Source organism: Pseudophryne corroboree, chromosome 2 (assembly GCF_028390025.1).
Source record: "Pseudophryne corroboree isolate aPseCor3 chromosome 2, aPseCor3.hap2, whole genome shotgun sequence".
NCBI lineage: Eukaryota > Metazoa > Chordata > Amphibia > Anura > Myobatrachidae > Pseudophryne > Pseudophryne corroboree.
The window spans coordinates 255,427,735-255,451,605 of record NC_086445.1 but is presented as its reverse complement, the minus strand read 5'-3'; the positions used below and the strand labels follow the sequence as shown (position 1 = coordinate 255,451,605).

Sequence of the window (23,871 nt, the reverse complement as noted above, 5' to 3'; positions counted from 1 at the left end):
GGAATATGGTTCCAGGTTAAGGGACACCCAAGCTATAGCAGTGGACGCCCTCGTGACACTTTGGGTGTTTTCAGTCTACGTGTCCCCTCCGCTTTCACTCTGCTTAAGGTGATAAACGTAAGAGGGTCAGAGGTTCCGGCGATCCTCATTGTTCCGGTCTAGCCAAGGAGGGCTTGGTATCCATTTCTTCAATGATTTATTCATAGAAGATCCAGGGCCTCTTCCTCTACGGGAGGAACTCTTACATCGTGATCGGGGCGTGTATCAGGACTTACCGCGGCTGCGTTTGACGGCATGGCGGTTGAACACCATATCCTAGTCCGAATGGGTATTCCCAGTGTGGTCATTTCCACACTCCATTAGGCTAGAAAAGAAGTATCGGCGAAGCCTTACCACCGTATTTGGCGTGAATATGTGTCTTAGTGTGAATCTAAGAAGGTTCCTGCGGAAGGCTTTCAGCTGAGTCTGTCTTTTCCATTTTTTGCAAGCAGGTGTGGATGCAGGCCTAAAGTTTGGCTCCGTTTCAGGGCAGTTTTGGCCTTATAAATTTTGTATTGGTCACCTTTCCAGAAGTTCCGACTTTCGTGAAATGAGTACTACACATCCAACCTCCATTTGTGCCCCCATTGGCACCGTGGGACCTTGACGTGGTGTTGCGTTTTCTGGTGTCTCTCTGATTGTAACCTTTACTGAAGGTTGTGTTAAAATTTCTCTTTTGGAGAGTGGTCATGCTTTTGCCTTTTGGGCGATCGGAAGTAGCGGCTTTGTCTCACAAGAGCCCCTGTTTGTTTTTCCAAGTGGATAGAATGAGAACTCTGTTAGTGGTTCTACAGAAACGAGTTTTCAGTGTTTATCGAAAACCTATCTCTTTTGATGTCTGTGGTAACTTCAGCATTGGTTGATTCTACGTCGTTCGATGTAGTCAGGGTTTTGAAGATTTATGTCACCAATTGGGCTCAGTTTGGGGTAACAGAGACTCTGTTTGTCTGGTATGATCCCAGCGTGCTTGGGGCGCCTGCATCTATGCACTCTGTTACACGCTGGATCGGTGATACGATTCTGCGTGCTAGTTTACGGCGGGATTGCCGTGACCGAAGTCGGGGGAGACCTATTCTACTAGGTAGATGGGCTTTTCTTGGGCGGATGCCCGAGGTGTCTCGGCGGGTTACCTTTGCCGAGCGGCTACTTGGTCGGGTTTCAAACGCCTTTGCTAAGCTTTACAAGTTTGATACCCTGGCTAATGGGGACCTCATGTTTGCTCAATCGGTGCTGCAGAGTCGTCTGCACTCTCACGCCCGTTCTGGAGCTTTGGTATAGAACCCATGGTCCTTTGGGAGTCCCCAGCATCCTCTAGGACGTCAGAGAAAATAGGATTTTAGTACCTACCGGTAAATTCTTTTCTCTAATGTCCTAGTGGATGCTGGGGACTCTAAGGACCATGGGTAATAGACGGGCTCCGCAGGAGACAGGGCACTTTAAGAAAGAATTAGGATACTGGTGTGCACTGGCTCCTCCCTCTATGACCCTCCTCCAGACCTCAGTTAGAATTTTCTGCCCGGCTGAGCTGGATGCACACTAGGGGCTCTCCTGAGCTCTTAGAAAAAGAGAGTTTATTTTAGTTTTTTTATTTTCAGTGAGATCTGCTGGCAACAGACTCACTGCTACGAGGGACTAAGGGGAGAGAAGCGAACCTACCTGCTTGCAGCTAGCTTGGGCTTCTAGGCTACTGGACACCATTAGCTCCAGATGGATCGAACACAGGCCCAGCCTCGGTCGTCCGGTCCCGGAGCCGCGCCGCCGTCCCCCTTACAGAGCCAGAAGCAAGAAGAGGGTCCTGGAAATCGGCGGCAGAAGACTTCGGTCTTCATCAAGGTAGCGCACAGCACTGCAGCTGTGCGCCATTGCTTCCCATGCACACCTCACACTCCGGTCACTGATGGGTCCAGGGCGCTGGGGGGGGGCGCCCTGGGCTGCAATATTGAGTACCTTGGCTGGCAAATAACACATGATATAGTCATAGAGACTATATATGTGTAAAATACCCCTGCCAGATATACATAGAAAAAAGCGGGAGAAGTCCGCCAAAAAAGGGGCGGGGCTATCTCCCTCAGCACACTGGCGCCATTTTCCCTCACAGCTCCGCTGGAAGGATCGCTCCCAGGCTCTCCCCTGCAGTTTCCAGACTACATAGGGTAAAAAAGAGGGGGGGCACTAAATTTAGGCGCAATATTGTGTATACAAGCAGCTATTGGGAAAAATCACTCAGTTATAGTGTTAATCCCTGTTATATAGCGCTGTTGGTGTGTGCTGGCATACTCTCTCTCTGTCTCCCCAAAGGGCTTTGTGGGGTCCTGTCCTCAGTCAGAGCATTCCCTGTGTGTGTGCGGTGTGTCGGTACGGCTGTGTCGACATGTTGGATGAGGAGGCCTATGTGGAGGCGGAGCAGGTGCCGATAAATGTGATGTCACCCCCTGCGGGGTCGACACCTGAGTGGATGGTTATGTGGAAGGAATTCCGCGACAGTGTCGACTCCTTACATAAAAGGTTTGACGACATAGCAGATGTGGGACAGCCGGCTTCTCAGCCTGTGCCTGCCCAGACGTTTCTAAAGCCATCGGGGGCTCTAAAACGCCCGCTACCTCAGATGGCAGACACAGATGTCGACACTGATACTGACTCCAGTGTCGACGATGATGAGACTAGTGTACATTCCAATAGAGCCACCCGTTACATGATTACGGCAATGAAAAATGTGTTGCATATTTCTGATATTACCCCAGGTACCACAAAAAAGGGTATTATGTTTGGGGAGAAAAAACTACCAGTGGTTTTTCCCCCATCTGATGAATTAAATGAAGTGTGTGAAGAAGCGTGGGCTTCCCCCAATAAGAAACTGGTAATTTCTAAAAGGTTACTAATGGCGTACCCTTTCCCGCCAGAGGACAGGTCACGTTGGGAGACATTCCCTAGGGTGGATAAAGCGCTCACACGTCTGTCAAAAAAGGTGGCACTACCGTCTCCGGACACGGCCGCCCTAAAGGAGCCTGCAGATAGAAAGCAGGAGGCTATCCTGAAGTCTGTATATACACACTCAGGTATTATACTGAGACCGGCTATTGCTTCAGCATGGATGTGCAGTGCTGCAGCTGCGTGGTCAGATTCCCTGTCGGAAAACATTGATACCCTAGACAGGGACACTATATATTGCTAACCGTAGAGCATATTAAAGACGCTGTCTTGTACATGAGAGATGCACAGAGGGATATTTGCCGGCTGGCATCTAAAATAAACGCAATGTCCATTTCTGCTAGGAGAGGATTGTGGACTCTGCAGTGGACAGGAGATGCAGATTCTAAAAGGCACATGGAAGTATTGCCTTACAAGGGTGAGGAGTTGTTTGGGGATGGTCTCTCGGACCTCGTTTCCACAGCGACCGCTGGGAAGTCAGCATTTTGACCCCATGTTCCCTCACAGCCAAAGAAAGCACCGTATTATCATGTACAGTCCTTTCGGCCCCAGAAAGGCAAGCGGGTTAGAGGCGCGTCCTTTCTGCCCAGAGGCAGAGGTAGAGGGAAAAAGCTGCAACATACAGCCAGTTCCCAGGAACAAAAGTCCTCCCCCGCTTCCTCTAAGTCCACCGCATGACGCTGGGGCTCCTCAGGCGGAGCCAGGTACGGTGGGGGCCCGTCTCAAGAACTTCAGCGACCAGTGGGCTCGCTCACGGGTGGATCCCTGGATTCTACAAGTAGTATCTCAGGGGTACAAGCTGGAATTCGAGACGTCTCCCCCTCGCCGTTTCCTCAAATCTGCCTTGCCGACAGCTCCCCCGGACAGGGAGGCAGTGCTGGAGGCGATTCACAAGCTGTATTCTCAGCAGGTGATAATCAAGGTACCCCTCCTTCAACAAGGACGGGGTTACTATTCCACAATGTTTGTGGTACCGAAACCGGACAGTTCGGTGAGACCCATTTTAAATTTAAAATCCTTGAACACTTATATAAGAAGGTTCAAGTTCAAGATGGAATCGCTCAGGGCGGTGATTGCAAGCCTGGACGAGGGGGTTTCCATGGTATCACTGGACATCAAGGATGCTTACCTGCATGTCCCCATTTACCCTCCTCACCAGGAGTACCTCAGATTTGTGGTACAGGACTGTCATTACCAATTCCAGGCGTTGCCGTTTGGTCTGTCCACGGCACCGAGGGTATTTACCAAGGTAATGGCCGAAATGATGATACTCCTTCGGAGAAAGGGAGTTTTAATTATCCCGTACTTGGACGATCTCCTTATAAAGGCGAGGTCCAGGGAACAGTTGTTGATCGGTGTAGCACTAGCTCGGGAAGTGCTACAACAGCACGGCTGGATCCTGAATATTCCAAAGTCGCAGCTGGTTCCTACAACGCGTCTACTGTTCCTGGGGATGGTTCTGGACACAGAAAATAAAGTATTTCTCCCGGAGGAGAAGGCCAAGGAGTTGTCATCTCTAGTCAGAGACCTCCTAAAACCAAAACAGGTGTCTGTGCACCACTGCACGCGAGTCCTGGGAAAGATGGTGGCTTCTTACGAAGCAATTCCATTCGGAAGGTTCCATGCAAGGATCTTTCAGTGGGATCTGTTGGACAAGTGGTCCGGATCGCATCTTCAGATGCATCGGCTGATAACCCTGTCTCCAAGGACCAGGGTGTCGCTGTTGTGGTGGCTGCAGAGTGCTCCTCTTCTAGAGGGCCGCAGATTCGGCATACAGGACTGGGTCCTGGTGACCACGGATGCCAGCCTTCGAGGTTGGGGGGCAGTCACACAGGGAAGAAACTTCCAGGGACTATGGGCAAGTCAGGAGACTTCCCTACACATAAATATTCTGGAACTAAGGGCCATTTACAATGCCCTAAGTCAGGCAAGACCCCTGCTTCAACACCAGCCGGTGCTGATCCAGTCAGACAACATCACGGCGGTCGCCCATGTAAGCCGACAGGGCGGCACAAGAAGCAGGATGGCAATGGCAGAAGCCACAAGGATTCTCCGATGGGCGGAAAATCATGTTTAGCACTGTCAGCAGTGTTCATTCCCGGAGTGGACAACTGGGAAGCAGACTTCCTCAGCAGACACGACCTCCACCCGGGAGAGTGGGGACTTCATCCAGAAGTCTTCCAAATGATTGTACACCGGTGTGGGAAAGGCCACAGGTGGACATGATGGCGTCCCGCCTCAACAAAAAGCGAAAAAGATATTGCGCCAGGTCAAGGGACCCTCAGGCGATAGCTGTGGACGCTCTGGTAACACCGTGGGTGTACCGGTCGGTGTATGTGTTCCCTCCTCTGCCTCATACCCAAGGTACTGAGACTAATAAGAAGGAGAGGAGTAAGAACTATACTCATTGTTCCGGATTGGCCAAGAAAAGCTTGGTACCCAGAACTTCAAGAAATGATCTCAGAGGACCCATGGCCTCTGCCGCTCAGACAGGACCTGCTGCAGCAGTGGCCCTGTCTGTTCCAAGACTTACCGCGGCTGCGTTTGACGGCATGGCGGTTGAACGCCGGATCCTGAAGGAAAAGGGCATTCCGGAGGAAGTTATCCCTACGCTAATTAAAGCTAGGAAAGAAGTGAACGCAAACCATTATCACCGCATATGGCGGAAATATGTTGCATGGTGTGAGGCCAGGAAGGCCCCAACGGAGGAATTTCAGCTAGGTCGATTTCTGCACTTACTACAATCAGGGGTGACTATTGGCCTAAAATTGGGTTCCATTAAGGTCCAGATTTCGGCTCTATCGATTTTCTTCCAAAAAGAACTGGCTTCACTACCTGAAGTTCAGACATTTGTTAAGGGAGTGCTGCATATTCAGCCCCCTTTTGTGCCCCCAGTGGCACCTTGGGATCTCAACGTGGTGTTGGATTTCCTAAAGTCGCATTGGTTTGAACCACTTATAACCGTGGAACTAAAATATCTCACGTGGAAGTGGTCATGCTGTTGGCCTTGGCTTCGGCCAGGCGTTTGTCAGAATTGGCGGCTTTGTCTTGTAAAAGCCTTTATCTGATTTTCCATATGGATAGGGCGGAATTGAGGACTCGTCCCCAATTTCTCCCAAAGGTGGTTTCAGCGTTTCATTTGAACCAGCCTATTGTGGTGCCTGCGGCTACTTGTGACTTGGAGAACTCCAAGTTGCTGGACGTAGTCCGGGCCCTAAAAATCTATGTTTCCAGGACAGCTGGAGTCAGACTGACTCGCTATTTATCCTGCATGCGCCCAACAAGTTGGGTGCGCCTGCTTCAAAGCAGACTATTGCTCGCTGGATCTGTAGCACGATTCAACTTGCACATTCTGCGGCTGGACTGCCGCATCCTAAATCTGTAAAAGCCCATTCCACGAGGAAGGTGGGCTCTTCTTGAGGGGTCTCGGCTTTACAACTTTGCTGAGCAGCTACTTGGTCGGGGTCAAACACATTTGATAAATTCTACAAGTTTGATACCCTGGCTGAGGAGGACCTAGAGTTAGCTCATTCGGTGCTGCAGAGTCCTCCGCACTCTCCCGCCCGTTTGGGAGCTTTGGTATAATCCCCATGGTCCTTACGGAGTTCCCAGCATCCACAAGGACGTCAGAGAAAATAAGATTTTACTCACCGGTAAATCTATTTCTCGTAGTCCGTAGTGGGTGCTGGGCGCCCGTCCCAAGTGCGGATTGTCTGCAATACTTGTATATAGTTATTGTTTAACTAAAGGGTTATTGTTGAGCCATCTGTTGAGAGGCTCAGTTATATTTCATACTATTAACTGGGTATAGTATCACGAGTTATACGGTGTGATTGGTGTGGCTGGTATGAGTCTTACCCGGGATTCAAAATCCTTTCCTTATTGTGTCAGCTCTTCCGGGCACAGTATCCTAACTGAGGTCTGGAGGAGGGTCATAGAGGGAGGAGCCAGTGCACACCAGGTAGTCCTAAAGCTTTCTTTAGTTGTGCCCAGTCTCCTGCGGAGCCGCTATTCCCCATGGTCCTTACGGAGTTCCCAGCATCCACTACGGACTTCGAGAAATAGATTTACCGGTGAGTAAAATCTTATTTTTTTTTTACCATATATTCCCTCACAACCTAAAAGCACCGTATTACCAAATGCAGTCCTTTCGATCACAAAAAGGCAAGAAAGTCCGAGGTGCGTCCTTTCTTGCCAGAGTCGGGGGTAGAGGAAAGAAGCTGCACAATACAGCTAGTTCCCAGGAGCAGAAGTCCTCCCCAGCTTCCACTAAATCCACCGCATGACGCTGGGACTCCACAGGCGGACCCAGCCCTGATGGGGGCGCGTCTCCGAAATTTCAGCCACAAGTGGGTTCACTCACAGATGGATCCCTGGGCTATAGAGATTGTGTCTCAGGGATACAAGCTGGAATTCGAAGTGATGCCCCCTCACCGTTACCTAAAATCGGCCCTGCCGGCTTCCCCCATAGAGAGGGAAATAGTGTTAGCAGCAATTCACAAATTATATCTCCAGCAGGTGGTGGTAAAGGTTCCCCTCCTTCAACAGGGAAAGGGTTACTATTCGACAATGTTTGTGGTACCGAAACCGGACGGTTCGGTCAGACCCATATTGAATTTAAATTCCATGAACATATACCTGAAAAGGTTCAAGTTCAAGATGGAATCGCTCAGAGCGGTCATCGCAAGCCTGGAGGAGGGGGATTTTATGGTGTCTCTGGACATAAAGGATGCTTACCTTCATGTCCCCATTTATCCACATCAGGAGTACCTCAGATTTGTGGTACAGGATTGTCATTACCAATTCCAGACGTTGCCGTTTGGTCTATCCACGGCACCGAGAGTATTTACCAAGGTGATGGCAGAGATGATGGTGCTCCTGCGAAAGCAGGGAGTCACAATTATCCCATACTTGGACGATCTCCTCATAAAGGCGAGGTCCAGAGAGCAGTTGCTGATCAGTGTAGCACGCTCTCGGGAAGTCTACAACAGCATGGCTGGATTCTGAATATTCCAAAGTCGCAGCTGATTCCTACGACGCGTCTGCCTTTCCTGGGCATGATTCTGGACACAAACCAGAAGAAGGTTTTTCTCCCGACGTAGAAGGCTCGGGAACGCATGACACTGGTCAGAGACCTCTTAAAGCCAAAACAGGTGTCGGTGCTTCACTGCACGAGTGTCCTGGGAAAGATGGTGGCGTCATACGTGGCCATTCCCTTCGGCAGGTTCCATGCGAGGACCTTTCAATGGGATCTGTTGGACAAGTGGTCCGTATCGCATCTACAGATGCATCGGATGATCACCCTATCCCCCAGGGCCAGGGTGTCTCTTCTGTGGTGGCTGCAGAGTACTCACCTTCTCGAGGGCCGCAGGTTCTGCATTCAGGACTGGGTCCTGGTGACCACGGATGCAAGCCTCCGAGGGTGGGGGGGCAGTCACTCAGGGAAGAAATTTCCAAGGGCTGTGGTTAAGTCAGGAGACTTGCCTTCACATCAATATCCTGGAACTAAAGGCCATATACAACGCCCTAAGTCAAGCGGAGGCCCTGCTTCGCAACAAGTCTGTGCTGATTCAATCAGACAACATCACCGCAGTGGCTCATGTAAACTGCCAAGGCGGCACAAGAAGCAGGGTGGCGATGGCGGAAGCCACCAGAATTCTTCGATGGGCGGAGAATCACGTACGAGCACTAACAGCAGTATTCATTCCGGGAGTGGACAACTGGGAAGCAGACTTCCTCAGCAGGCACAACCTCAACACGGGAGAGTGGGGAAATTACAACACTATTTTAATTGTGATACACAAGCAGTTATTTACTGTATAACCTGCGGATGTAATCTAAAATATGTCGGCATGACCACACGAAAACTCAAAGAAAGAGTTTTGGAACACTTGGGCAACATACGCAATGCAGCGAAAGACCTTGCACGAATGAAACAACTTACTTCTGTTGCCAGGCATTTTCACCATCACCACAAGGGATCCATCAAAGAATTCAAAGCCTTCGGTTTAGATCGTGTCCAATTGGGCATACGAGGTGGGGATATTACTAAGGAACTATACAAGAAGGAAAGTGAATGGATCTTTCGGCTCAACAGTCTCAGGCCTTATGGCCTGAATGAAAACATCAATTATGCAGTGTTCTTGTGAATAATTTTTCCTCCAACAGAATTTATTCCAATTCTCACCGTTTCTATATATTTAACACTCCTTTAACTGCCCATTCTTCTCTTCCCCCCCCCCCCACCCCCCTTCCTTTTTTTCTTCTATTAATCTCCCCTTCCCTCCTCTTTCCCCACCTCATCCCCCCACCCACTTATCCCTGCACCCACACTCCATTCACAGGCCTTCAATGGGTGGTCACCTCTACCCGTTTGCACTTCCCTTCCCTTCACTAACCTCCCCTTCTCCTCCAATACTCCCTAGCTACACCGTTCCCCAGTCATCTATTCCACCTCACTGGCACACTTTGTCCCATTCACCTTATGGTGTTCACCATTTCTTTTCTCCCTCTTTCCCCCTCCCCTCACCTCCTACCCTTTTCATTAACACAGTTCAATCCTCACACACCCTCAAATTATGTACCCCATTTACGTTCACATCTTTTCCTTGCGTATCAACAAAAAATTTTTTGGCACTGCTGATCTGCCATTCTATTTTAATTCCCAAGGTACTTCTATCACTAGTTTTTATAATCATTCCATTTCCATTTACATTTTACTTTCCATTTATTTTTATTTTTCATTTTCATTTATCCCTTGTCAATATAAATTTTTGTATATATTTTTTATTTTTTTATATATTTTTTTTATATTTAATTAATTCTTATTCTATCTTCATTGATGCCACTTCAATTTTCTCCTACCTGCCTTCCCACCCAGGGTTCTACCTATTACAATGTTTCTTTAATTCTTTATTCTATCTATGTTGTAATTCAGTCTTCCTTTCCTAGCGCCGCTGTCTTGCCATTAATTAAGATGGCGCCAAGGACTTATTTGCACTCACAAACAGGCAATTGCCATCCACAAAGATGGCTCTCGCGATACTTCAGGGCCATCATGTGTGCACACACGGCCAGTCACCCAGTGGCCTCCCGTGATCGCACAAGCCCCGCCCCCCAATTGCACGTCACGTATCGTCTCCATAACAACGGACAGACGCTTCACAGCGGCCGTTGCTATCCTCAGCCCCGCGTCAATGATATCCTCCAACTAATGGGTAGTATACACCCCTCAGCTGCTATATAAACCTACGTTGCACACTCCCTCCTAAACCCGGAAGTGAACAAGCCCGTCAGGGCGAAACGCGTTTTCCGTTCCGAGAGGGGGACCACACATGGAGTGATTTCTCAGCTCCTGCCTGGGCACATGACACTGCCCTAACCTGCCTTCCTTCTCCAATTTTGGTGACCGTAAGCCTCAGCTGTTCTGTGCACATCCTGCACAGACAGCAAAATACTTTTTCGTATTCACTACTTATGTTGTATTAGACAGCATGTTAACAGTCATGTAGCATACGCAGATATTTTTTGGCTGATAGTACCATTGACTACAAGCCTGCTGCTGTCCCATGCATACTTAGCACAGACGGCAACCTTTTGATGGGCATTAAGCTTCCATCATATCCGATTGGACCTATTGGTGCTCTGCTTTGTATATAGTGCGCACAGACAACAACACACTAAGTGCATTTATTAATATGCTTGATTATACAGCAAATGTCTAGACCTGTGTATTCCTATCAGAGTTCCACTGCCGTTCTGTGTATATTCTGCACAGACCACAAACTCTTGATGCGCTTTATATTTATCTGTTGTATGTTATTCCATGCCATTTGGACATATGCAGCACACACATAGCTCTTTGCTACAGCACCACTGTCTAATAAATATAGCCCAAATTGTCTTTTTCATCCCCCTTTTTTTTTTTTCTCATTCTTCCAAAATCAATATCTGTTAAAGTATTCACATTACAAAGAAATACTTTTTTCAAGCAGAGGCCAGTATTTTGTCTGATAATAATCTTATTTCATCGTAAGCCTCAGCATACTCTTTGAACCTTTAAACTTTATTCCAAATATGCACGTTAAATAATAATGTGTTTTTCAAAATCAATGTTTAATTAATTAATTTTTTTGACAGTTCAACCTAGCATATCTTTCATATCTCCTTCCCATACTTCACTATTGCTTCATGGACTCTCATCTGCGATTCACGGAACACTATACCACTCAAGTGGGAATTGTTGAGCTGTGTCTAACGCAGAAAGCAGATCCATCAATTATGCTACACTGATTCATTCCTTTTCTTCTCCATACTATTTTTCATTTCTTCTTTTCTCGTTCTTTCTTTCTGTCTCCCTTTTTCCTCTTTCTTCTGTTTCTTACATAGGTGCACTCTCATTGGTGCAATCCAAAAATTCTCTACTATCATACCACGCTGCCAATGCCCGATCTCGTCTGATCTTGGAAGCCAAACAGCGTTGGGCCGGGTCAGTACCAGGAGAGGAGACTTCCTGCGAATACCCGGTGTTGTAGAGTTGGGACCATTTCCCTCCACATGTGTTTGCAACACCAACAGCAGCATCACCACTAATTCTTCTCTCCCCCCTTTTTTCCTTCTCTTTTTGAGGCTTAATACTAATTTTTGTGGCTTACGTCAGAAAGTCCAGCTCATTTGAATGCTGGAGACTAACCAATTTTGAATCAAGTAGCCCAAGTGGGTCTTACTTATTTAATAACTCTTATGATCACTCCCTGGTTCTATTAACACAGATATTCTGTGCTGGTCAGGGGAATTGGAGGTAAGACCAATCAATGTCTACAACCATTCCAATTACCAAGTGTGATTAAACAGACCAGAACATTTTATTAATTCTAATCATCACATTTTTTCTTTGATATGGATCATTTATAGGGGTATTTTTATTACAAACATTAAAAGTTATGTTTTAAGTATTTCTCTCTATATGTCATAGGAATTTTCCTTTCCTTTCAAGAGTGCGCCCACACAAGAGCCTTCTTTCTCTCCCTTCCTTCTAGAGTGGGGACTTCATCAAGAAGTCTTAGCGCAGATTGCAGGTCGGTGGGAACTGCCACAGGTGGACATGATGGCATCCCGCCTCAACAAAAAGCTGCAGAGGTATTGCGCCAGGTCAAGAGACCCTCAGGCGATAGCTGTAGATGCACTGGTGACACCGTGGGTGTTCCAGTCAGTTTGTGTTTCCTCCTCTTCCTCTCATACCCAAGGTGCTGAGGATCATAAGAAAAAGAGGAGTGAGAACAATACTCATTGTTCCAGATTGGCCAAGAAGGACTTGGTATCCAGAGCTGCAAGAAATGCTCACAGAGGAACCATGGCCTCTGCCTCTAAGGCAGGATCTGTTGCAACAGGGGCCCTGTCTGTTCCAAGACTTACCGCGGCTGCATTTGACGGCATGGCGGTTGAACGCCGGATCCTAGCAGAAAAAGGGATCCCAGATGAGGTTATTCCTACGCTGATGAAGGCTAGGAAGGACGTGACGGCTAAACATTATCACCGTATATGGCGAAAATATGTTGCTTGGTGTGAGGCCAGGAATGCTCCTACAGAGGAATTCCAGCTGGGCCGTTTCCTTCACTTCCTACAGTCGGGAGTGACTTTGGGCCTAAAATTGGGGTCCATTAAGGTCCAGATTTCGGCCCTATCCATTTTCTTTCAAAAAGAACTGGCTTCTCTTCCTGAAGTTCAGACTTTTGTAAAGGGAGTGCTGCATATTCAGCCCCCGTTTGTGCTCCAGTGGCACCTTGGGATCTTAACGTGGTGTTGAGTTTCCTGAAATCACACTGGTTTGAGCCACTTAAAACCGTGGAGTTAAAATATCTCACGTGGAAGGTGGTCATGCTGTTAGCCTTGGCTTCAGCTAGGCGTGTGTCAGAATTGGCGGCTTTGTCACATAAAAGCCCCTATCTGGTTTTCCATATGGACAGGGCAGAATTGCAGACTCGTCCGCAATTTCTGCCAAAAGTGGTGTCATCTTTTCATATGAACCAACCTATTGTGGTGCCGGTGGCTACTCGTGACTTGGAGGATTCCGAGTTACTGGATGTAGTCAGGGCTTTGAAGGTTTATATAGCCAGAACGGCTAGAGTCAGGAAAACTGAGTCGCTGTTTATCCTGTATGCATCCAACAAGCTGGGTGCTCCTGCTTCAAAGCAAACTATTGCTCGCTGGATCTGTAACACGATTCAGCAGGCTCATTCTGCGGCGGGATTGCCGCTACCAAAATCAGTGAAAGCCCATTCCACAAGGAAGGTGGGCTCTTCTTGGGCGGCTGCCCGAGGGGTCTTGGCATTACAGCTTTGCCGAGCAGCTACTTGGTCGGGTTCAAACACTTTTGCAAAGTTCTACAAGTTTGATACCCTGGCTGAGGAGGACCTTGTGTTTGCTCATTCGGTGCTGCAGAGTCATCCGCACTCTCCCGCCCGTTTGGGAGCTTTGGTATAATCCCCATGGTCCTTACGGAGTCCCCAGCATCCACTAGGACGTTAGCGAAAATAAGATTTTACTTACCGGTAAATCTATTTCTCGTAGTCCGTAGTGGATGCTGGGCGCCCGTCCCAAGTGCGGACTTCTTCTGCAATACTTGTATATAGTTATTGCTTCAATAAGGGTTATGTTATGGTTGCATCAGGGTTATCTGATGCTCTGTTGTTCATGCTGTAAACTGGGTATGTTTATCACGAGTTATACGGTGTGGCTGGTATGAGTCTTACCCTGGATTCCAAAATCCTTTCCTTGTACTGTCCGCTCTTCCGGGCACAGTTTCCTTAACTGAGGTCTGGAGGAGGGACATAGAGGGAGGAGCCAGTACACACCAGTATCCTAATTCTTTCTTAAAATGCCCTGTCTCCTGCGGAGCCAGTCTATTCCCCATGGTACTTATGGAGTCCCCAGCATCCACTACGGACTACGAGAAATAGATTTACCGGTAAGTAAAATCTTATTTTCTCCTAGTCCGTAGAGGATGCTGGGCGCCCGTCCCAGTGCGTACTGTGTCTGCAGTTATTGATTTTGGTGGCACTTTGTGGTATTTCTTGTCTGTCAGGCTATTGCTGACGTTGTTCATGCCTTGGCATGTAGTTTCTTATTATTGGTTGGGTTGACACTCAGGTTGTGTTACATATTCTCTCAGCATATGGCTGTATGTTTTTCATACCGTGGGCTGGTATTCTGTTGAAGGCCATGTCTTGTGGTGTGAGCTGGTATAACACTCACTGTGTTTAAATTATAAATTCTTTTCTCGATATGTCCATCTCTCCTGGGCACAGTTTTCTAACTGAGGTCTGGAGGAGGGGCATAGAGGGAGGAGCCAGTTCACACCCAGTTTAAGTCTTTTTATAGTATGCCCAAGCACCTGTGGATCCGTCTATACCCCATGGTCCTTTTGGAGTCCCCAGCATCCTCTACGGAGTTTTTTCTCTTACTTCCTAGAGGATGCTGGGGTTCCATTTAGTACCATGGGGTATAGACGGGTCCACTAGGAGCCATGGGCAATTTAAGAATTTGATAGTGTGGGCTGGCTCCTCCCTCTATGCCCCTCCTACCAGAATAAGTTTAGAAAATGTGCCCGGAGGAGCCGGTCTCACTTATGGAAGCTCCTGAAGAGTTATCTGCATTTATTTTAGGTTTGTTATTTTCAGACAGGGCTGGTTGGCACCAGCCTGCCTGCTTCATGGGACTTAGGGGGAGGGAACGGTTAAACCTCTTGAAGGGTTAATGGTCCCATTTCCCGCCGACAGGACACTGAGCTCCTGAGGGAACTATTCGCAAGCCCCACCACAGCGAGCGTACATTCCCGCAACACGCCGCCTCACCTACCAGCTAGAAGAATGAAGAGTGGTGAGTACTAAGCCGGCGTCCCGTGTAACGGGGCTCCGGCAATTATGGCGGCATGACGGTACGGAGACGCACGGCTTCTAACCGGGGCGGAATGCGACTCAAGACAGTACACAGCTGCGTCTCAGTACACTGTACACAGTACCCACACTGGCAAAGAAGCCTTAACACTGTTTTCTCTCCACTTTAAGCACCAGGTTACCTCAGCCAGTATTAAAAAGAAAAGAAAAGGGAAGACCGCGTGCCATTGAAGGGGCGGGGCCTTCACTATGAGCGGATCCAGCAGCTCACCAGCGCCATTTTCCCTCTGCAGTGGACACAGACGCTGACAGGAGAGGAACGCGCAGCTTGTCCGGAGAGACTTCAGATTACCTCAGCGGTACCAGGAAGCCCTAGCAGGGGGGGGAGTGATTTATTAGTGTACTAAGTCCCCTATCAGGGTACTTAGTCTACGACCTGGCTAAGCTTGGCATTAGCGATAAAGGAGCGATGGGGGCTGGCTCCAAATAACTGTGTCTCACTGGAGGGCTCTTTATGGGTTAATTGTGCTTAACCTTTTCGTGTGTGTGTGTGTGTGTGCGCTGTCCCATTTACATTATGTCAGGCAAAGAGTGTTTTTTGTACAGCGGAGTGTTCCTCTTCACCAGGGGGCTCATTACTGGGTACTCAGGGCAGTGCACCTTCCCAGAATAGTGGGGCTGAACCGGTGTGGGTTAATTCCATTAAGGGAATGAGCTCAAATATTTCTACAAAATTATCCCGCAATGAGAAAAAGACATAATACTTAAGACAGACTGTGGATGAGTTTATGAATAGAGACTTGGGGGGTCATTCCGAGTTGTTCGCTCGCTAGTAGATTTTAGCAGCATTGCACACGCTAGGCCGCCGCCCTCTGGGAGTGTATCTTAGCTTAGCAGAATAGCGAACGAAAGATTAGCAGAATTGCGAATAGAAATTCTTAGCAGTTTCTGAGTAGCTCCAGACCTACTCACAGATTGCGATCAGCTCAGGCCGTTTCGTTCCTGGTTTGACGTCACAAACACGCCCTGCGTTCGGCCAGCCACTCCCCCGTTTCTCCAGACACTCCCGTGTTTTTTCCTGGCACGCCTGCGTTTTTCCGCTCACTCTCAGAAAACGGCCAGTTTCTGCCCAGAAACACCCACTTCCTGTCAATCACACACCGATCGCTTCAACGATGAAAATTCGGACGTGAGTAAATCTACTAAGTTTTGTGCTAAAATACTTAGCGCATGCGCACTGCGTACCATGCGCATTTTAGCCTTAATCACTCCGTTGCGAAAATCGGCAATGAGCGAACAACTCGGAATGACCCCCTTGGTCCCCAAACCAGCGTCTCAATCCCCTCCCATTTGTCAGCAAAAAACGATCTCTGGCCCATATCCTGCAGTCTGACGCTGACTGGTCAGACATGGAGGAGGGTGAGGTGGATTTGGATGGGGGGGATGCTACTCTGTCACAGGGAATAGAGGCTCTTATAGTGGCTATCAGAGATGTTCTGCAAATTCCTGATAAGGTGTCAGAGGACTGTGAGGAATCTTATTTTAATGTAAAAAAGAAGTCCTCAGTCACTTTTCCTGCGTCAAAGGAATTGAATACCCTGTTTGAAGAACCATGAGTTAATCCTGATAAGAACTTTCAAATCCCTAAAAGATTGCTCTCATCTTTTCCATTTCCTTTGGAGGATAGGGAAAAATGGGGAAAATCCACCGCTAGTGGACGCATCAGTTTCTAGGCTGTCACGAAAAAATTTATTTCCTGTCCCTGGTGCAGCCTCCCTGAAAGACACGGCTGATTGTAAAATTGAGACTACACTCAAATCATTGTACACAGCTGCTGGGGTGGCCCAAAGACCCACTATTGCATATTAGTGGATCACAAAAGCCATTGCTAAATGGTCAGGTAACCTAATTGAGGGGTTAGATTCCTTGTCTAGGGGGGATGTTGGTTTACTCCTGCAGCATATACAGGACTCTGCGAACTTTATGGTGGAAGCCATAAAAGAGATAGACTTGCTTAATGCACGCACCACTGCTATGGCAGTGTCGGCACGCAGGGGCTTGTGGCTACACCAGTGGACTGCTGCTGTGGACTCCAGGAAAGTTGTGGAAGGCCTACCATTCACAGGAGAGGCCTTGTTTGGAGATGAACTAGACAAATGGATCTCCAAAGCTACTGCGGCTAAGTCTACGTATCTTCCTTCCGCAGCTCCCCAAGCCAGGAAAGCTTATTTCGCTTCAAATTTACAGTCCTTTCGGACAGCCGAGTTTTTAAGGGAAAATCCAGAGGTGCTTCTACGGCCTACAGAAGCGCAAGAGGTAAACCATGCAAACCAGCAACTGCAGGTGCTCAGGCTTTGCTTCCTCAAAGCCTTCAACATGACGGTGGACTGTCAGGTGGGAGCCTGACTAAAATTCTTCAGTCACACTTGGTCAAGTTCGTGCCGGGATCCCTGAGTCATAGATCTTATTTCCCAGGGCTACAGACTGGAGTTCCAATAGCTCCCACCTCACAGATTCTTCAAATCTGGCTTACCAGCTTCACATGAGGCAAGTATAACTTTACAGTAGGCCATCCAAAAACTGGTTCAGACTCAAGTCATTGTTCCAGTTTCACCTCATCTGCACAACAAGGGGTACTATTCCGACTGTTCGTTACGACCAATTCTGAACCTCAAGTCCTTGAACCCGTTCTTAAGAGTGTTCAAGATGGAGTCTCTGAGAGCGGTGATCTCAGGACTGGCGGAAGGGGAATTCCTAGTGTCTCTGGATATCAAGGATGCGTACCTTCACATTCTGATCTGGCCGCCTCATCAGGCTTATCTATGGTTTGCACTACAGGACAGTCGCTACCAGTTCCAGGCCCTGCCATTTGGTCTCCCCACGGCACTGAGGGTGTTCACCACGGTGATGGCAGAGATGATGTTAATACTCCGCAAGCAGGGAGTGAACATAATTCTGTACCTAGACGATCTTCTGAGAAAAGGCGCCGTCTAGGGAGAGGTTGCTGGACAGCATTGCTCTCTCAACCAAACTTCTCCAGGATCACGGGTGGATTGTGAACCTTCCGAAATCTCACTAGAGCAAACACTGAGACTCGCATTCCTGGGAATGATACTGGACACGGAGTCACAGAAAGTGTTCCTTCCGTTGGAAAAGACATTGGTAATCCAGTCAATGGTTTGGGATGTCCTGAAGCCAATACGGATATCTGTGCATCTATGCATTCGCCTTCTGGGAAAGTAGTGGCCTCTTATGAGGCGCTTCAATATGAAAGGTTTCACGCAAGACCCTTCCAGCTCGATCAGTTGCACAAATAGTCCGGATCGCACCTTCACATGCACCAGAGGATCATTCTGTCGCCAAAAGCCAGGATCTCCCTTCTGTGGTGGCTACAGATTTCTCACCTCGTCGAGGGTCGAAGGTTCGGATTTCAGGACTGGGTCCTGTTGACCACGGACGCAAGCCTCAGAGGTTGGGGAGCAGTCACCCAGGGGGTACAGTTTTTTTTTTAAAGAAGATTGTCAAGTCAGGAAGTGATCCTTCCAATCAACATTCTGGAACTCTGGGCCATATACAACGCCCAGCTGCAGGCCTCTTATCTTCACAATCGGGCCATTCAGGTCCTGTCAGACAATGTGACGGCAGTGACGTACATAAACTGACAGGATGGAACAGAAAGCAGAGCAGCAATGTCAGAGGTGTCAAGAATTCTCCTCTGGGCAGAAAAAAACGCTGTGGCGTTGTCAGCGGTTTTCATTTTGGGAGTAGACAACTAGGAAGGGGCCTTCACTCGGAAGTGTTCAGGGGCTTGACATGTCGGTGGGGATATCCACAAATCGACATGTCCTCTCGTCTCAACAAGAACCTCAAGCTGTACTGTTCCAGGTCGAGAGACCCAAAGGCAGTGGCGGTAGACACTCTGACTCCATGGGTCTATCAGATGGTGTACGTGTTTCCTCCACTTCCTGTGATCCCAATAATTCTCAAAAGAATAAAAATGGAAAAGGTCCGGACTGGCCAAGAAGTGCCTGGCACGTGGACCTTCTGGAGATGCTTTTCGAAGATCCGTGGCCTCTACTTCCTTCGCAAGGATCCTCTGCAACAGGGCCTGTTTGCCTATCGGGACTTACCGTGGCTACGTTTGACGGCATGGAAGTTGAACGGCTGATTCTAGCCAGAAGAGGTATCCCTAACAAAGTTATCCCGACTATGATCCAAGCCAGGAAGGGGGTAACGTCTAAACATTACCACCGTATTTGAAAGAAATACGTCTCTTGGTGTGAGAGCAGAACTTATTCTACGGTGGAATTTCACCTGGGACATTTCCTGCTTTTTCTGCAGGCAGGTGTGGATGTGGGCCTACGTCTGGGCTCCATAAAAGTCCAGATTTCGGCCTTTGTCCACTTTCTTTAAAAAACAATTGGCTTCTCTCCCTGAGGTCCAGATGTTTTTGACAGGTGTTCTGTGCATCCAACCTCCCTATGTGCCTCCCACAGCACCTTGTGATCTCAATTTGGTGCTGCAATTCCTCCAGTTGTACTGGTTTAAATCATTTCAGGAGGTGGACGTGAAATATCTTACGTGGAAGACCGTCGCACTGTTGGCCTTGGCTTCAGCAAGACGTGTGTCAGAGCTGGGGGCTTTGTCTCACAAGAGCCATATTTAATTTTCCATGAGGACAGAGCTGAACTCTGAACTCGTCAGCAATTTCTTCCGAAAGTGGTGTCTGCGTTTCACATCAACCAACCTATTGTGGTTCCGGTTATCACCAACACTTCCGCTGCTTCAATGTCTTTGGATGTTGTGAGGGCTTTGAAGGTATACGTAAAGAGGACAGCTCATCACAGGAAATTTGACTCTCTGTTCGTTCTGTATGATCCCAATAAAATTGGGTGTCCTGCTTCAAAGCAGACAGTTGCACGCTGGATCAGGTTCACTATCCAGCATGCTTATTCTACGGCAGGTTTGCCGGTTCCAGAATCTGTACAGGCCCACTCTGCTAAGTGGGTGGGTTCTTCCTGGGCGGTTGCCCAGGGAGTCTCTACGTTACAGGTCTGCCGAGCGGCTACTTGGTCTGGGTCGACCACATTTGCTAAGTCTACAAGTTTGATACTTTTGGCCTCTGAAGACCTTCAGTTTAGTCAATCAGTTCTGCAGAAACCTCAGCACTCTCCCACCCGGTTTGGGAGCTTTGGTTCATCCCTATGGTACTAAATGGAACCCCAGTATTTTCTGGGACGTAAGAGAAAATAGGATTTTAATTACCTACCAGAAAATCCTTTTCTCATAGTCCGCAGAGGATACTGGGCTCCCGCCCGGTGCTTCGTTCTTCCTGCACTGTTACTTGGTTAAGTATTGTTAGTTCAGGCGTTGCTGTTCCTGTTTAAAGTTGGGTTAGCATAGCATTCCTCTGTTTTGTGTATGCTGGTTCGGAATCTCACCACTATCTTTATCCTCTCAAAGTATGTCCGTCTCTTCAGGCACAGTTTCCTAGACTGAGTCTGGTAGTAGGGACATAGTGTGGGCTGGCTCCTCCCTCTATCAAATTCTTAAAGTGTCCATGACTCCTAGGGGACCCGTCAACTCATGGTACTAAATGGAACCCCAGTATCCTCTGCGGACTACGAGAAAAGGATTTACCGGTAGGTAATTATAATCCTATTTTTGTGTTTTATTTATTTGTCACTTCCTTTTTTTTAAATTTTTTTTTTTTAATATTCTTATTTGAAGATGGTCAGAAGCTCAATGTACTCTATGCGAAGCTGTCAAACTACATCCTCTAATTCAGACAGGATGTCCTATTTCTCCAAGATGCATACAAAAGGTATGTTGAAAGCACTAGTTTAGTGAGCAGCAGAGGTTAGCACATATATTTGGAGTGTGTATGTATATATGTATGTATATATGTATGTATATATGTATGTATATATGTATGTATATATGTGTGTGTGTATATATATATATATATATATGTGTGTGTATATATATATATATATGTGTGTATATATGTATATATATGTATATATATATATATATATATATATATATATATATATATATATATATATATATATATATATATATATATATATTTATTATAGAGGATGGCAATGGTGCGGCACTCAGACATTTTTCCAACTCACGGACACAGGGGTCACTGGTCGGTGAGTTTTATTCTCTGATGGAAAAATGTTGGAGTGCCGCACCATTGCCATCCTCTATAAAATATATATATTATTATTATTATTATTATTATTATTATTATTATTATTATTATTATTTCTCTGACGTCCTAAGTGGATGCTGGGACTCCGTAAGGACCATGGGGAATAGCGGCTCCGCAGGAGACTGGGCACAACTAAAAGCTTTAGGACTACCTGGTGTGCACTGGCTCCTCCCACTATGACCCTCCTCCAGACCTCGGTTAGAATCTTGTGCCCGGCTGAGCTGGTTGCACACTAGTGGCTCTCCTGAGCTCCTGGAGAGAGAGCATATTTTAGGTTTTTTATTTTACAGTGTGATCTGCTGGCAACAGACTCACTGCAGCGAGGGACTAAGGGGAGAAGAAGCGAACCTACCTAACTGGTGGTAGCTTGAGCTTCTTAGGCTACTGGACACCATTAGCTCCAGAGGGATCGACCGCATGGAACCGGCCATTGGTGTTCGGTCCCGGAGCCGCGCCGCCGGCCCCCTTGCAGAGCCAGAAGCAAGAAGAATCCGGAAAATCGGCGGCAGAAGACATCCGTCTTCACCAAGGTAGCGCACAGCACTGCAGCTGTGCGCCATTGCTCCTCATACACACTTCACACTCCGGTCACTGAGGGTGCAGGGCGCTGGGGGGGTGGGGCGCCCTGAGAAGCAATAAATACACCTTGGCTGGCAAATATATCACAATATATAGCCCCAGAGGCTATATATGTGATAAATACCCCTGCCAGAATCCATAAAAAAGCGGGAGAAAAGTCAGCCCAAAAAGGGGCGGGGCTATCTCCCTCAGCACACTGGCGCCATTTCTCCCTCACAGCTCCGCTGGAAGGAAGCTCCCTGGCTCTCCCCTGCAGTCTACACTACAAAAAAGGGTAAAAAAGAGAGGGGGGCACTAAATTTAGGCGCAATACACATATAGCAGCTATAAGGGGATATAATTTAGTTAATCCCTGATTTATATAGCGCTCTGGTGTGTGCTGGCATACTCTCTCTCTGTCTCCCCAAAGGGCTTTGTGGGGTCCTGTCTTCTGTCAGAGCATTCCCTGTGTGTGTGCGGTGTGTCGGTACGGCTGTGTCGACATGTTTGATGAGGAGACTTATGTGGAGGAGGAGCAGGTGCCTATAAATGTGTTGTCACCCCCTGCGGGGCAGACACCGGAGTGGATGGACTTGTGGAAGGAATTACGCGAAAGTGTCGACTCCTTACATAAAAATTTGACGACATGCCAAATGCGGGGCAGCCGGCTTCTCAGCCCGTGCCTGCCCAGACGTCTCAAAAGTCATCAGGGGCTCTAAAACGCCCGCTACCTCAGATGGCAGACACAGATGTCGACACGGATACTGATACCAGTGTCGACGACGAAGAGACTAATGTAATGTCCAATAGGGCCACTCGTTATATGATTGAGGCAATGAAAAATGTTTTACACATTTCTGAGGTGACCCCAGGTACCACAAAAAAGGGTATTATGTTTGGGGAGAAAACTACCAGTAGTTTTTCCCCCTTCTGAAGAATTGAATGAAGTGTGTGAACTAGCGTGGGCTTCCCCCGATAAAAAATTGGTAATTTAAAAAAAAAGATTACTAATGGCGTACCCTTTCCCGCCAGAGGATAGGTCACGTTGGGAAACACCCCCTAGGGTGGATAAAGCACTTACGCGCTTATCAAAAAAAGTGGCACTGCCGTCCTAGGATACGGCCGCCCTAAAGGAACCTGCTGACATAAAACAGGAGGCTCTCCAGAAAGCTATATATACACACACTGGTATTATACTGAGACCAGCTATTGCCTCAGCATGGATGTGCAGTGCTGCAGCTGCATGGTCAGACTCCCTGTCAGAAAACATTGACACCCTAGACAGGGACACTATATTGCTAAACGTAGAGCATATTAAAGACGCTGTCTTTTACATAAGAGATGCACAGAGGGATATTTGCCGGCTGGCATCAAAAATAAGTGCACTGTCCATTTGTGCCAGGAGAGGGTTATGGACCCGGCAGTGGACAGGTGATGCAGATTCTAAAAGGCACATGGAAGTTTTGCCTTATAAGGGTGAGGAGTTGTTCGGGGATGGTCTTTCAGACTTGGTGTCCACAGCAACAGCTGGGAAGTCAGCATTTTTGCCACATGTCCCCTCACAACCAAAGAGAGCACCGTATTATCAGGTGCAGTCCTTTCGCCCCCAAAAGAGCAGACGGGGTAGAGGCGCGTCCTTTCTGCCCAGAGGCAGAGGTAGGGGAAAAAAGCTGCAGCATACAGCCACTTCCCAGGAACAAAAGTCCTTCTTCTGCTTAGTCCGCCGCATGACGCTGGGGCTCAGCAGGCGGAGCCAGGTACGGTGGGGGGCCGTCTCAAAAACTTCAGCAATCAGTGGGCTCGCTCACAGGTAGATCCCTGGATCCTTCAAGTGGTATCTCAGGGGTACAGGCTGGAATTCGAGACATCCCCCCCCCCCCCCCCCCCCGCCGCCATTTCCTCAAATCTGCCTTACCAACGACTCCTTCAGAAAGGGAGGCTGTGTTAGAGGAAATTCACAAGCTGTATTCCCAGCAGGTGATAGTCAAGGTGCCCCTACTTCAACAAGGACGGGGTTACTATTCCACAATGTTTGTGGTACCGAAACCGGACGGTTCGGTGAGACCCATTTTAAATTTGAAATCCTTGAACACATATTTAAGAAAATTCAAGTTCATGATGGAATAGCTCAGGGCGGTTATTGCAAGCCTGGAAGAGGGAGATTACATGGTATCTCTGGACATCAAGGATGCTTACCTGCATGTCCCCATTTACCATCCTCACCAG

At 48.0% G+C, this 23,871-nt stretch overlaps 1 protein-coding gene and 1 pseudogene across 3 annotated transcripts in view; both read left to right on the top strand.

Moving 5' to 3' along the window:
• TROAP (trophinin associated protein) overlaps positions 1 to 23,871 on the top strand; it is a 241,192-nt gene that overhangs the window by 23,414 nt on the left and 193,907 nt on the right. For all 3 annotated transcript variants that reach the window (XM_063952683.1, XM_063952682.1, XM_063952681.1), the window contains exon 5: positions 20,592 to 20,685. In XM_063952683.1, coding sequence (XP_063808753.1) covers positions 20,592 to 20,685 — 94 coding nt within the window. The remainder of the gene's footprint in view (positions 1 to 20,591; positions 20,686 to 23,871) is intronic.
• LOC135053490 (5S ribosomal RNA) lies at positions 11,386 to 11,504 on the top strand (annotated as a pseudogene).